This window comes from Mytilus trossulus, chromosome 6 (assembly GCF_036588685.1).
Source record: "Mytilus trossulus isolate FHL-02 chromosome 6, PNRI_Mtr1.1.1.hap1, whole genome shotgun sequence".
Lineage (NCBI taxonomy): Eukaryota > Metazoa > Mollusca > Bivalvia > Mytilida > Mytilidae > Mytilus > Mytilus trossulus.
In genome coordinates this window covers 77,628,802-77,645,968 of record NC_086378.1, presented here as the reverse complement: position 1 = coordinate 77,645,968, position 17,167 = coordinate 77,628,802, and the positions used below count along the sequence as shown (strand labels likewise).

The following is a 17,167-nucleotide window of genomic DNA, read 5'->3' as shown; positions in this document are numbered from 1 at the left end:
CATATGAATGGATGACAAATGCGACTATGTACTGTACCTATAGGATACAGAAGCGTGTTGATTAATTTATTGTGGAAGGAAGAGAAGCGACACACAAAATGAGGTCTTCTCATTTAATAGTATAGATTAAATATATTGTTAATGTATTAATAATTGTAGTAATTTGTCAAAAACGAAGGAGAAACAGTTTTAAGGATAGACACTAAATATAAGTATAGAAAGGCTAAGCGGAAAAGTCTCTTTTTCCAACAAGTCGAAAGTATTCATTTTCTAGTTCTGGTTGTTTTCATCGGTGATTATGATCGGGTGATTATTATCGCATTGCAAGTTCATAAGGTGTATGCGACGACTTTAAGTGATAAATAGTCATATAAGGAACATACAGTACTACAAAAACCTAGGAAATTCGAATAATAATGAATTAGATATTTTCAACAATTTGATGAGTCAGAAGTCATTGGTTAAAAATTTAAACATATTTAAAACACCAAATAAATGTTTAAGAGATACTTACATTTGAAATTCCGGATAGTACTTTAAATAACTTTGGATCCAATTAACCTAGTGTCGTAATTTGCCGTGCCTCATTTATTATCTTTGTTCATATACTAGTACTTCGACTTTTAACGTACGTCGACGAGTTTCAAAAACAATGCAAGACCAGCTGATTCTTCCCTTGGCACATATGAAATCTCCCCTACCCACTTCCATCCATGGTTTAGGTTTGGTCTTCGTTATATTAAGTTTTCTTGTAGTTTTGTGTGTAATGTGTGTCTTTTTTCTTAATTTGGTTGTGGTTTTGTCCTCTTTCTCAAATTATTTTGCTTCTGTTACATACACGAGCGAATCGTACAGGTTGAGATATATAATCACCGTAAGATGGTGACAAGGGAACGCCACCATCTAAAAATGGATAATTATCGATAAGAAATGAAAAATCATCTCTTTTATCATAACTTTTAGTTTAAGCTTTCCGATAGTGATATAGATATCAAGATCGAGGAAAGGGCAGTGGTCATTGTTAGTATTAGCTTTATTTAAAGTACGTTCAATAGGATAAATTTCTTTAGTATACATAATAAAGTCGTCAATATTGAGAGCCAAAATATCTTCTAAATATCTAAAAGTATTATCAAATTTGATTATCAGATGTTGTTGCGATGGGTCTTTGCTGATTTATGATTTGTCATAAATTATTAACTCATAGCAATACAAAAACAGGTCCGCAATAAGTGGTGCATAGTCAATCCCATTGGAATTCGGATAACCGATATACGGATTCTCCAAAGCGAACAAAAATTTTATCTACTAAAATTTTAAGGGCATACCAAGGTTTCAATAGAGTGCACCCATTCTGCACTAAAACCTTATAAAAAGTACCACCCGTTTGATGGGATGTATGAATAAAGTCTTGTTCTATTGGTGTAGGGATGTTATATTTAATACATACTTAAGGGAAAGTCCAGTACAAGTTAAAGAACATCTGCAACCTCTCTCTCTGGACTCGTATATGGCCTGCATCGAGACCCAATGTATGTGAATATCTTACATACATAGACTCTTATGTTCATGTTGTAGCTGTAAGCTAAATGTCCAGTCCATATACCTTCTTTTCAGATGGCAAAATTAAAACCTCAAACGTAATGAATGAATGGAAAACAACTGTCATATTATACTCATGACTTGGTACTGGCATTTACTCATGTAGAAAATATTGGATTAAAACTTATGATATCAATTTTCTTGTATTTTTTAAGAATCAAAAGCTGTATCAAATAAATGATTAGTGCCCCTGCGAGGGCTGTATAGCCTGTCAAGGTTCAGAAAATATCAAATATTACTTAAAGGACAAGGTATGATAAGAGGCGTTTTTGGCCCCCTTCCGAAATAAGTTTATATATACATCGTTGATAGCCTTAGGATAGAAACTCTTAAAAACTATGATTTTTTTATGTTCCGGTGAAAGGAAGGTTGCCTAGCAACGGTTTTAATAAATAGCCAAATTATCACATATGCATTGCTTTCTCATTACACATTAGCATAATTCAAAATGGTATTGTTTGTTTAACAATAACTTGAGTTTGCAAAGGAAAAGTCACTTCAATTTCAGCTTTAAAAAATGCTTAGCAACAACCTAGCAACAAATATTTTCCCCAGCAACGGTTCAAAAATTTGTAATTTCGGCTATATGAGGTATACATATAGCAATATTTAAAGATTTAGCTACCGTAAATGACTTTTCTTTCGTATATATGATGTCTGAGTCATCATTATTTTTTTCTCAAGAAAATGAAATTGACCATAGCAACCAAAAATTTTAAATGTTGCTTAGCAACAGCCGAAAAAGATAGAAATCAAATTGAACTACAGAAAAAAACTATTTTTAATTGTACAAATTAGAGTAATTAGGGAATTTCTCGCTACATTGAAGACCTGTTGGTGACCTTCTGCTGTTGTTTTTTTATTTGGTCGGGTTGAGTCTCTTTGACACATTCCCCATTTCTATTCTCAATTTTATTATAGAAAGGTTAAACATGAAAGAATAACCAGAAGTAAGAAATGAAAGTAAGTCAATTGTATATCATGCCGATAAAAAGATAAGCAACCAAAACAGTGCTGAGCAACGATTATTTTTGTTTTTGGTATCATATTTATATCTTGATGAAGTTAATAATAAAAATTATATGCTGTTACCAAAAATAGTGTTGAGATCTCAAAAAAAAAGATTTAACCCGGCAGCATTGAAGTCAGGAGCCTCTGACCTTTGTAAGTGTTTTATGATTTTTACTTTTCGTTTCTTGTGTATAATTCGGAGTTTTGTATGACGCCAAATATTACTGAACTAATATACATATTTGATTAGGGACCAGCTGAAAGATGCCTCAGGGTGTAGAAGTTTTTCGCGGCATTGCAGACCTATTGGTGGCCTTTAGTTATTGTATGCTCTATGGTCGGGTTGTTGTCTCTTTGACACATTCCCCATTTCATTCTCAATTTTAGTTTTTAAATAAAAGATAGCTATCAATGAATTGGTCTCTTTAATAAAAAAAAACCAACATAAATACAAATTATGTAAGAATGTGTCCCCAGTATAGTATACCATAAAAATGGGGCAGCATCTCTAATTTGGCATTAAGATTAGAAAGATCATATCATACGGAACATGTGTACTAAGTTTTAAGTTGATTGGACTTCAACTTCATCAAAAATAACCTCGAAAAAAACCTTTAACAGATGGACGCACAGACGGACGGGCGGAAGGATTAATGGACTAACGAACAGATGGACGCACAGACCGGAAAACATAATGTGCATAAATGAGGCATAAAAAACGTCAAGTTATACTAGAAGTGGCACACTTATAATTTATAAATAATAGTAAAAGTTTTGAATATAACATTTCACATTTACATAATGATTACCGGTACATTAAAAAAGCTCAGATGGATTAAAACTACTATTGAAGATTCAGTATCAGATTTATACAGTATGTATAGCAAATATGTATAGCCTGTACTATGCCATTGTTTGTCACTTCAAGAATCGTACACTGTGAACTTGTTTTAACACTTAACACAATATTTTAAAGAAGGAAAATTAATGCTGAAAACAAAGTTCAAAGTTTTCGATGAGGTCAGGGTTTAAGACGATAAAAACTCATGAAGATATGTGGACGAAAGAAGCATGAACATCTTCAAGCTTCTCTACAAATATATTATTTCTATTATATATATCCTGAAATTAGCACATTGATCGCCGGTGTATAGAATCATGTGCAATCGTACCACATCTTCTTATCTTATCCAAAATTTTATGCTTTTTTTAATGAAACAGTTATTGGTAAGTAGTATTTTATACCCCAAAACATTTAAATTTGATAAGAAACGTAGACATACTTTATTAAAGATCATTAAAGGGTTTAGGTGGCCGAGTGGTCTAAGAAGTTACTTCTATAATTACTAGCTAATGAACACTGAAGTTGTGAGTTCGACCCCCGCTCGTACGGGTGCACTCGTTTTCAACCTTAATTTCTCCTTTCAATGTTGATCTATTTATTATTTTCATTCTGAATGTCCAGCCAAAAGGTTTCAATTTTCAAGATTTACAGCCGATTTCATTGCGTGTGTAGCCAGGGTATAGTCTTCGGTAAACTTGCTTGTTAGCTGAACCGTGAAGTCATTATTATGTCAGGATTACTATCCTCTTTTCGAAGTAGCATAGTCCATTAGATAGAAAGATTGGTAATCTGCTGGAGTAGTATATTCTTAAAGGAGGGTAGTTAACCTGACCTAACAATGACTTTATGGTTCATCTAACAAGCAAACTAACTTGATATTACCTTTGACTTCACATTCAATGATGTCGGCTGTAGTAGTCACCAAGTTCTACCTTTCTGGTATTGAATAAATATTTGAAATTACCAAACAAATCTTATTTATTGCATTAGGGACATTTAACTGTAGTACTAGTCTTGCAATTTAGTCTTCAATAAAATTGAGAATGGAAATGGGGAATGTGTCAAAGAGACAACAACCCGACCAAAATAAAAAAACACAACAGCAGAAGGTCACCAACAGGTCTTCAATGTTGCGAGAAATTCCCGCACCCGGAGGCGTCCTTCAGCTGTCCCCTAAACAAATATACACTATAATATATTTAGCATGTGAGAGGGAAAACAAGTTCAACTACCGTTTTTGGTGAATATTCAGCAACTACCCTAATTGTTTTTTTAAGAAGCAAGAAATATTGACAAAGTCCAAAAGCCTGACATTTTTAGAATATTTGAAAAGTATAAAAATCCGGTGGCAATGCATGCTTCAATTATGTGTACAATAAAGCTTTTAAAGCTGTATCTCAAAAACTGTAGGATAACCCAGTGGCGGATCCAGGCCCACTCTTTGCCAAAGAGGGGTCCGATTTTGTCACACTTCAGTGATTCCCTATATAAGCAACCATTTAATTTCTCAAAAGGGGGCCCGGGCCCCCTCCTCCTCCCCTAAATCCGCCTCTGTAACCGACTCTAAATATATATCATGTATATAGCTTGTACCAAAAAGTAAATGGGTCAATATAACATGTATAACGGACATTAAAAGAAAATTTAAAAAAGAAATCAAAACCCTGTTGACATACACACCTTTATTATAAATAAAAAGCTTTGTAGGTCAAAAACTGAAGGAGATAATTAGACGTTTATGTCCGGACAGAAACAAACGGACGGATGGATGGATGGATGGACGGACGGTCATATCTAAATGAACGAACGCGCTCGACATTAAAAAGTAAAATCTGTTAAAAGTAATTTCGCTATAGCATGTTTAATTTGAAAATCCAAATAGGAATAAGATCTGAGTCAATTTAATGCTACATGTGTACTTTTATTTTATGGTTACAGCTTGTCAAAAGAGTGCTCTGACACATATATAAGAAAAGTCATTAGCGTACCGATATATGAACATGCTGGAACACATAATTTACAGTATAGTATAAGCGTAGTTAACTTAATTTGGGTATCAACTGCTCTTCACATGAAATTATGTTTATAATTACATTTCATACTTTGGATTCAGTACTGACTGATCTGTGCTCTGATACATAACGTATTAGATTAGTACTGTATATATAAATTTAGGTCTGTCATCAAGTCGTAGTAATATTTTTACATCTCCATTTAAGAATGTGCTATTGTATGGCCAATGCACATTTATTTACTTTCAAGCATTGCACTATAGAAGTATGTTTCACGAAATAGATAGGATACATAAATCTATTTTTCTGTAGATGGTTATATAGCAAACTTCAAAGTGCAAAATATATAAGTTCAAATGAATGATTTTCTTCAGGACTACAACAAGAGTTTGGATATATTGTGAATTTATAATGAAATTCGTTTGTAAGATTTCGTTGAATATTTGAAAATAATAATGAATAAAAATTAATTCATCTTATTTCAAGGGACTCAACTCTGTATTTGGCTGCACAGTATTAGACTATTTTGATTTACATGGGTCTAATTTCACGAACAACATATTTCTTTAAGAGAGTGACATGTCTTGATGACTGGATACGGCGTTATAAGTACGTGATATTCTGATCGATTATGTATCCCGGAATAATTTCTTACCCGTGCCGTTCCCTATGACGTATTACAATGACTTGCCAAAATAATGTAAACAATCGGATTATTTTTCAAATTTTTAGACATGAGCGCCAACGTAGACCACCATGATATTTTATTTAGGGAAAGATACAGAAGAGTACAGTTGATGGTTCAAAATTTCAAGATGGTCTACGTTGGCGCTGATGTCAAATTTCGTCTCCGAACATGACAAAATTGTAGATTTCTTACACTTTTCGTCGTTTTAGCCCTTTTAGGTCCAAGTTTGAACATATTTGAGTACATAACATCTAAAAATAAGGTTCTACAGGGACGAACATATACTGAAGTTCATTACACAAGCGTGATGTGTTTCAACTTTAAAGTTTAGAAATTCTGGAAAAAGGGGGGCCAAAAACGGCCCTTATCATACCATGTCCTTTACACAAGAACGAAATACAAGCAATTCATATAGTATAGTTTTACGGTAATTTGTGTTAAGCAACGTTGTTGGAGTAACGAAATTGTACTTGAAACCGTGAGGAATGTTTTGATGTATGTGAAAAGTATTCTTTCAATTTATTTTTAACAGCTAAACAGCATAAAGTTTTTTAGTGTTTCAAGATGAAACAGGCTTAAATATAATTCTGTAACTTTTTTTTAATATTGTATATGACTAGTTACATTACTTGAATACTTACAAACAAAAGGAAACTCCTAATTTCCATAATTATGATTGATCTGATATTACATGCAGTAGTGTGACAAATGTAATCAAAATTTATTGCGGCGTTATCTATCAAATCGTAAGGACTTCTAAATCTTGCATGCCCTAATTTGTATGCAATACGTTCATGTCAAACAGAAAAGAAAATACTGTAAAATGTTTAGCTGTTCAATATTTATAACGTTTTCTTTGATCAATAATCAGATAATATCTCAATTAAAGCAATAACGTATGTGAAATCTTAACAATGTTTCATATTGACACATTGCAAACAATCTTTGATGGTGGAATGTCCCATCTTTTTCTTCATTATGGTTATATTTCAAGATGAATTTGTCGTAACAAAAGTTATAAAAACTAAAAGATACTATTCATGATTAAATTATGATGATGGCTATATTTTTAGTTTTATATATCAAACATAGCTTCCCGAAATAAGCATAACAGTATAGATTTATTCAATTCTTTCAAAATGAAATTGTTTTATTTCTCATGACCACCATGGTGAACATTGTTCATATGCACTGAGTGGAAAACCACAAATTGCAATTTGTGTTTAATTTTATTTATTATTTTCTTTTACTTTGAACCTCCTTTAGTGAATAATACATATACTTCGAGTTTCGACAAACAGTGTAAGATTTACAAATTGTCTTTATCAAGTAAGTTTTTTTGTTTTCCTACAACGGGATTGAAATCCCTGCTTATGTGATACCTTTGTTACACATCCTGCGCTGCGCCCAACTGGGTATTGAAAAGTATAATAGCTTTCGTAGTCGAGAAATGCCTTTCATTGTCGGCGTATTAATAGGTTGTACATGATGTGTACAAAAGAATTAACTTGCAGATCAGCTATATTATTAATTTTTTTGTGGTGTTACATAAAAGGTAAAAAAAAATATAGTGGTTACAAACAATGTGAAAGAAGAGCTTGCATGTGCTGTAAAGTCGCCTACAATGCAAAACTGTCACCAGCACTATAACAAATTAGCGATCCATCTGATGAGTTCAGCCTTTCAACTGACTTTTATAGTTTGTTCTTATGTTGTAATGTTACATCACTGTCCCTGGTTAGGGGAGGGTTGGAATCCCGCTAACCTGTAATTCAGTGGTTGTCGTTTGTTGATGTGTAACATATTTGTTTTTCGTTCATTTTTGTACATAAATTAGGCTGTTACTTTTCTTGTTTGAATTGTTTTACATTTGTTATTTAGGGCCCCTTTTATAGCTGACTATGCGGTATGGGCTTTGTCCGTGTTTGAAGGTTATACGGTGACCTATAGTTTTATATTGCTGAGTCATTTTCGGCTCTTGACGAGATTCATCACATTGGGCAATTATACCACATCTTCATTTTTTATATATACAATATTTATGCAACATCTAATAGTAAAACGGGCTATAGCATTTATATTCTTACTTACGAACTTGTAAGCTGCAATTTGTTGGCTAAAATGAAAATCTAAAACCAAATTTTAACCCCGTTTGACATTCAACAATAACCAAACTACATACCATATAATAAGCTATAAAAGATCACAGCTTGACAGAATAGAAATCGATTTAAAAGAGCAGAGCATCGGCCTGATGTATACCATATAACTGAACGATAAACATATATGGCAAACATCAACCAATGATAACCACTGGCTTGTTACGGGAACGGAAAAAAAGACAAAAGTTAAAAAAAAACAATACTGCCGTACTCTGAGAAAATTATAAGCGGAAAATCCCTATGCAAATAGCAAAATTAAAATCTCAATCATATCAAAAAAATGGATACCAAGCGACACAAATTACCAATTCACTAAAAGATACTAAAAACAAGTGCAGATTTCAACTTCGGCTTATGAGTCAGCAATGCATTCTGAGACTGACCTATCAATTAGCACAACTAACAAGTTGTTCACAATATGGAAACTTAAGTTTTGTGCGCAGAACTGTCAATGGCTTAGTATACATCTAAAATATTCAAAAGTCATTTTGAAGAGAGTATTTGACAGAAGAATTTATTTATCAAAAGGGGCCAGAAATTGTTTATGTAACCTGCAATTCGTGTTTATTTACTAAAGTTCATTAGCAAAGTAACTTTATTTCAATTGTAATTTTATTTGTAGTAAAAAATTCACAAACCAAGTATTTCATTTATTGATTGATGCTCGAAAACATTGGCTTCTTATAATATCTTTCCGTTTTTGTGCAAAAGTTTACCGATATTGTAGTCCTGATAACCATAAACACAGAAACATTGATCTTGTAAGAAATAAGGAAGATAAAAAAAGCGATGTTTATTTATTTTCTTTTAGCCTGCAACTTGGTGTTTTACTATACAGAAACAGCCCTACATATATCGCTATGCTGTATCGGTATACTATACAAATATCGCTTTAAAGCTCCGCTCACTACGTTTGTGTATTGCAGTCGCATTCACATGACGTATTGTGTGACTATATATGCAAACTAAACACTACTTTTAACGTTCTGTTTGTTTTCAAACGTTTATTTAGAACAATAAGAATAGTTATCAAAAGTACCAGGATTATAATTAAGTACGCCAGACGCGCGTTTCGTCTACATAAGACACATCAGTGACACTCATAAAGCCAAACAAGTACAAAGTTAAAGAGCATTGAGGATCCAAAATTCCAAAACGTGGTGCCAAATACGGCTAAGGTAATCAATGCCTGGGATAAGAAAATTCTTAGTTTTTCGAAAATTCAAAGTTTTAGGAAATTAACACGATTTTTTTTATAACAAACAAACGTGAACAGCAGTATTTTCTACGACGACAATCATCGATTTCAAAACTTGAATGTGTACATGTGTAACAAAATCAACCATGTAAATTTAAGCATGCGTGTTAATTGAATGTCAAGTTCAGTTAAAAATTCTGAAACGTAGAACAACTCGTACACTTCTGTTTAAAATTGAACAACGTTTTTTTAAAATATTACTGTTGAAATATACACTTATTCACCTTGAGCGATATTATATTGTGGACAATTCGAGATCTTTTTTTGCGAACCCGTCTTCAGCTGAATGTGTGATTTTAATATTTCTCCGCGGGCTGCCAAGGGATCTTTATTCGAAGATGAATGTAAAAAATGTGAGTTTTTGTGTCTTTCAAAGCTAAACAAATATACAGAATTAATTGCTGGATAAAAACAATTACTGTTGAGTGTCTTTAAATATCAGCTTTATTTGTACTTGGCTCGAAACAGGAGTAATAACTCACATGACACCTGTTTATTAGCCTCGTACAAATACAGCTGATATTTAAAGACACCAAACAGTTATTGTCTAGTATTTAAATTATATGTATTCTTATTGATTAATTTAACTTTACCATAGCAGATGTTAAATGATTTGGTGATAATATCGTATTTCTACGTTTGATTACGTCTAGATGTATTTTATGATAGTGTTTCATTCGCACTTTGGCTGTACTGTTTTCACATTCAAAGGAGAAATGTCATAGTCCGGGTCAATACCAACGGACAAATGTCGGTAAAAAAGGTCCAGGAAGACAATAACCAAATAGCAGTACATGTGTTGAACATTTGAATAAAATAAAGGACCTTCTTTGTCTATATACATGTATCTACTGTGGCGGATCCAGCCATTTTAAAAAGGGGGGTCCCAATCCAGGATAAATGGGGTGTTCCAGCTATATGTCCCCATTCAAATGCATTGATCGGCAAAAAAGGGGGGTCCAACCCCGGACACCCCCCTTCTGGATATGCCAATGTGTATTTAAAAACATCTTTTAAGACCTACATGTCTGTAAAACAACTCTAATTAGAAGTATCATGTGACTTAAATTTATATATTTTTTTTAACATTATTATAATTTTTAGAAACTTGTTTTATACGACTTTTAATAACATAAAAATATTGCTAGTGTTAAGGGCGTCATAGCTTCATATGCATACAACTGTATTTGAAAATAAGATGATGTATTACCTTAAAAATATTATTGTTAACAACAATTTATATTACTTATGCGAAAAATACATAATGAAGTAAACAATTTTGAGATTTGAAATGTATCAAAGGTAAGGAATCTCGTTGGTGTCATAACTGTTTTATCCAATCACATTCGCAATGGTTAACCCAGAACTCCCCGTGTGACGATGCTTTAGCTTTAAAGTGGCATAACTGAGTGTAAAAGTTTAATTAAACAATTACATAAACATTAGAATAAAATGATAGTTGTGAGTTTTGAGTTAAGGAAGAAGATATAATTTTATAATTTTACAATACACAAGTCGTATTCAAAATCAATATTTTATTTCTCTCTACTTCTTACCATACATTGACATCTGCGTAATAACTATAGTTTTAATACCATAAAGATATGTCTTGTTATCTGATTAGGGACTTTTTGATTTGAATTTTCCGTGAAGTTTGGTATTTTTGTCATTTTACTTATGTTTTTGTAATTGATAGGTGTTTTTTTTTAATTTGAGCCACAATCAAGTTTCTCAGTCTTAATTTTATAAATAGCGTTTTGAAAAATTGATCGTCTTTTTTTTCGTCATGGCTTTGACAGTTTATCTTTTTTTGACTTTTCAGTTTAAAATATCCAGATGCTATCTTTTCCCTCTTTTTTTATTTCTCGAACTGACGAGATATATTTTCGAAATTCCATCATGATGTATCACCTTTGATATCTCGTTTTTCTCACGTAGACTAAATTCAATTTATTTCACATTAATTTCACGATTTCTAAAATATACACAGCACAAAAACAATGTCGTTTTACCGCTGATTTCTAGAAGTAGAAAAAACAATCTTGTATATTGCTGTAAAGGCTTTCAGTGTCAAATATTAAACAAAGCCCATGTTAAAAAAAGAGGGACCAAAGATACCAAAGGGACAGTCAAACTCGTAAATCTAAAACAAACTGACAACGCCATGGCTAAAAATGAAAAAGACAAACAGAAAAAACAATAGTACACATGACACAACATAGAAAACTAAAGAATAAACAACATGAATCCCACTAAAAACTAGGGGTGATCTCAGGTGCTCCGGAAGGGTAAGCAGATCCTGCTCCACATGCGGCACCCTTCGTGTTGCTTATGTGATTACAAATCCGGTAAAAAGTCTAATTCGGTAGGTCAAATTCATAAAAGGGAAGGGGATTGTAGTAACGACGTAAGGAACATATCCGATATCATTTGTGAAACGGTTATTCCATAACGGTCAACCAACTCGTGATGGCGTCCGTAAAATTTACGAAGGGATGATTTCAACTTCACCATTTGGAACTCTTGGTTTAATAATGTCAGTATCCACTATCAACCTATTTCAAACTCCTACACTTATACCACGGTTTACTTAAGAAAATATTTCTGGAACAGAATCGATCAATGCACGGAGACTGTTTTTATTCTTTTCATAACTTTGGTAGAACAAGATACTCGATCCAAAGTCATTCCATGAGATAACTTAAATACCCGTCATAGGGTATTCATAATTCATAATTTGATATAACTTAAAAACTTTATACAATCGTTATGAAATTATTATTTTTCTTTATCTTTTTCATGTAGCTCTTAAAAATGATCTATCAATGTGTATGTGAAATGTTAATTCTAATAAATATTTGAAAATAAATACAGGTTTTACTAACATATACATTAACATGTTATCAAGCAAATAACCGCATCTGTATATTGTAAAATGAGACTAGTCCTAAGTTAACAGCAACTGTATATTGTAAAATAAAACTATTCCTAAGTCAGAAAATCAACAATGGAGAAAATCTGCTAAACATTTCCCTATATTGTCTCCTTGGCTGCATGCCTGTGGAACATAAAGAGTATGAGAGCTTGCCATTGCAGCATGACTGTGTAGAAGAGTCATATGACTGTGTACCACAACATGATAAACCACTAGGTTCAGAAACAATTCCGTTGCAACATGTTTGATGCAAAATACTGTAAACCCTGTCTCCACAACACTCTATTCCTCTTTCTGAATACAGTTTACCGGAACAACATGTTTGATGTAAAGGGCTATAACTCTCGCCTCCACAACTTTTACACTCTAATCCTCCTATTGAATACAGTTTACCGGAACAACAGGTTTGATGCGAAGGACTGTAACTAGATTCTCCACAACACTGTAGTCCACTGTGTGGATACAGTTTGCCAGAACAACATGTTCCATACAAAGGACTGTAAGTTGTGTCTCCACAGCACTGAATTCCTCTTTGTGAATACAGATTACCGGAACAACATGATTCATACGAAGGATTGTAAATTTTGTGTCCACAACACTCTAGACCCCTTTCTGAATAAAGTTTACCGGAACAACATGTTGCATGAAAAGGATTGTATGCCTTGTCTGAGCAACACTGGTAAAAGGATTCTACTTTATCATTAATTGATCCGTCACAACATTTCTCTGTCCTTGGGTCATAAAGTTTCTCACCGCAGCAATTTCCGTTCTTTACTGGATATATCTTTTCATCGCAGCATGTTTCATATTCCGGATTATATGCCTCGTCCTTGCAGCAGGACGCACCTTTCTTATAACGAATTTTACCTCCACAGCAGACCGCATTTTCTGGGTTATAAACCTCTGTTTTGCAACATGGCCATCCTCCTCCAGGGACAGTTATCGCGCCGTCACAGCAAGTCTGATACCGGGGATTATAAAGCTTGGATTCACAGTACTTCACTAAAAAAACAATATAGATATGAGATTATTGAAATTAAATACCGTATTCCGTAAACAATGATTTTATACATAACAGAAATAATTTTACTCTATTCCAGAAGGAGAGTGTATGTGAACTTACTTGACAGTGATATTTTATAACTTGAAAATACATGTACTCATTTGGCATACATTTGTGTAAACTTTTAAATCAAGTTTGATAGTTCCTTTTAATCGCTATTTTACAATTTTTTTCTTTGATCTTACTGACTGATAATTTCCTTTTTTTTAGCACAGTAGATTGATATGCATAGATTATCTGGTTTTCTACACATAGATATCATAAAATATCAATCGCAATGTGAATCTTGTTTGCGATAAAATCAATCTCGGTGAGATGACCAACGACAATCTATAAAACATAATTGTCGATTAAATGTTAACTACTTTCCTATATAACAAAATAGCCAAAGAGAAAACACATATGGCAATTGAATAGTTACTTTATAACTTGATTGTCACCAAGTGGTCTGGGTCCTTTAAATTAAAGAACCTCTATAAGTTGTAGATTGAAATTTAGGTATAATTTTATCAAATTTGCTGATAATCAAGCCTAATCTTTTCTCGTTTTTATATACAAATACCGTGACCTTAAAAAGTTCTTTTAGCGATTATTTTCAAATATGTTATGTAATCATAAAGGAAAATTCTTGAAATTTTAATGTTGAATGCATGGGAAGGTTAAAATAATCATGTTTTTAAAAGAATTTGTCTGAAACTCAAGGAAACAGGTTAGATAAAAGTATTTACTCTGAAGAATGCAACTCTCAGGGTGTTTTCCTAAAAGCGGACAAAGTCATGAACAATCTCTTGTATCTTTATACTTATTTTGAATCTGGCATTTATTATATACAGTAACGCGCCCTTTTTTTATACAAAAAAAATCGAATGTTTTTACAAAGTGACACTGTTTATTCGTACAAAAAGAAGAAAACATCTGCGGGCAAATTAATATACAGCTGAATAAAATGGCATATTTATATATTTTTTTAAAGAACATTTATAATGCTATTAAGTTGGCTACATGTCATAATAAAGCAATATGATCGCTATGCATATTAGTCCATTACGCAATATTTTGCTATATGTGTCCGCCAGAGACAACAAGACGATGAAGAAAATAATAATAAAACTGTTAACCTCCACTTTAGATTAATGTTTAAAAATTTCAATTAACCATTTTTTCCAACAGACAATTGATTGATTGATTGATTGAAACTCATTCATTTTGCAATACCACAAAGATACCAGAAAGATCTGATTGGACTACGATAATTCGTAGATCATTTAAAGGAATGTGTATCAAATTTTGGCATATATTTTTTTTTTAATGTTGTACATGTCTTTGAAACATAAAACAAAATTCTCAAATTTAACATATTGCCTAAAATGATATTCAGCAATATGTTGAAGAATCTTCATCAGATTTGAGAAAATAAGATTATTGCCGGAAATTTTCAGGCAGTAACTTAATGCCTAGGGGTTACCTAAGCTGTTTATTGATTAAAGCATGATGTCCGATTTCATTTATTTCCTTTAACATATATCATAAGACAAGCAAGAATATCTTACTAGTACTTTGAAGTTAATCCTAAATTATGTGATGCATACTGCTCAATAAACCTATCGGATGAGGCAGGAACCTATTTTTGTTATACTTTTGTCAAAAATATCATTCATGAAACTAATATAGAATTATGAGTGAGTGATAGAAATTTATTTTTATTAAAAGAAGAATATTTAATTAAAAAACACATGAAAAATTTTATACAAGCAAACTATAAAAAAACCATTGTACGTTGAAAAATCTAATTTCTTAACGGAAAATAATAAACTATATTTCAAAGTAAAAATAATTTATAAAATTGAACCATATTCAATAAGGAAATAACCTTTGAAACTAGGGAAAGCTGAACTAAATTAAGTGTTCATGACCTGTCATATTTGTATATTTATAAGGGGAGTACAGAAACATAAAAAAAGTAAAACTTGTATGTTAACATTATTCTTTAAATAGAATAGATGATCAAGATAATTTCGTATTTAAATGTGAACAAAATGAAAACTTCAGACTTGAATTGTTTAAAAAAGAAACATTTATTGAAATATTATTGATGATATGGGTAACTAGGATAAATTGGGTAGATGGTGTCTATCATGTCCTCTTGTTATGCAATTTGTTGCTTCATTTATTGAAAGTCGTGGCGACTGAGGAGAGTATGGACAAAAGATAAATGATTCTCAGGGGAATGAAATGTACATCACATAAATTCAAGTCTGAAGTGTGATTCATTATGTTCTGTGATATTTTGTTAATGTGTATGTATGCCAACGACCTTATTGGAATAAAACATTGCATTAATTCATCAAACTTTTATGTATAAAGTACATTTTCATGTTTTCATATGAATGATATACTGGTAAAAATGGCACATTTAAGATTATAAAAAAAGTTTGACATTGGCGTAATTTGTGAATTTTCAAAATAGTATTTGGTGTCAAATGGTTTCAGTCAAATATGAGTCACCTTATCATGAAAACGTCGGATGGAAAGAAAAGTGAACAAAATATACTGTACAATTCTTTGACAAAGATAATAACAATCAAAATCAAGGAGTAAACAAAGACTCATAAAACAAAAGACATTCACATCAACATTTAAAAACAATGCATTACAAACTACACGAACTTCATTAAAAACCGGGAGTGCTCTGGAAGGGTAAGCATTTCCTGCACCGTATACGGCACCTGTCGTGTTATTTCTTTGTTCAGCTCGGTAATGAATGTGGCAGATATAATGTCCATTAATGTATTCGTGGTTTTATTACCATGTCATACATATATCGCATATATATCAATTATTTCGTATAATTCTTTAAAATTTGTTGAAACGGAAGTAACAAAAACAGAGAGACAGCAGAACAAAGATTCTTGGTTACTGAGAATATATATTAAAAATATATCAATATATCACTTAAAAATAATATTGTGTAAATTATTTTTGTAACTTACTGTGTGAGTATGCACCTCTACCTCCTGCTCCTGTTATCACATGGAATCGTAAGAAAATTATCAACACGATGAAATAAATTCTTTCTTCCATTACAACATTTATCATGATTAAAACGAAATACAAATTAGCCAACCAAACATGAAAACTATTATAATTTATGTCTTTGTTTTTTTCTGACTGTCATCTCATTAATGTAATGTATTTGTTGTCAAGACAGGGTTATGACGACTTAATGTTATTGCTAATGTAATTCAAAAGTACGTCTGATTTTAAAAATAAAATGATTTGTGTTCAATGTATTTTAAGAAAACTATTTGTCAAGGATACGATATATCATGTTGTTCTATTTACAAATATCAAATCGTATTGTGGAATATTTTTCGTATTATCACATTTTTGTTTGTCATATACATTTAGGATGATTTATGTAAAAATGTGATTAAACAATCAATTTCAATTTAACGATAATTTAACAAACAAACAAAAAACAAGGCATTAACATAGTGAATTCTGATAACTTCCTTCCAAATATGATTGGTAGTTTTCCTTCTATTCCGAGTTAGCCAACGCGTTTTCAGACATTACGGACAATACAAATGAA

General features: G+C 32.0%; 1 protein-coding gene across 1 annotated transcript; it reads right to left on the bottom strand.

The window, feature by feature from the left end:
* Positions 1 to 12,075: 12,075 nt before the first annotated feature.
* LOC134723768 (galaxin-like) lies at positions 12,076 to 16,804 on the bottom strand. Its single transcript, XM_063587316.1, has 2 exons — positions 16,566 to 16,804; positions 12,076 to 13,514 (listed from the first exon to the last, which is right to left on the bottom strand). Exons 1-2 carry the CDS (start codon positions 16,669 to 16,671, stop codon positions 12,571 to 12,573), a joined length of 1,050 nt encoding a protein of 349 aa, XP_063443386.1. The 5' UTR covers positions 16,672 to 16,804; the 3' UTR covers positions 12,076 to 12,570.
* Between the last annotated feature and the right edge of the window lie 363 nt (positions 16,805 to 17,167).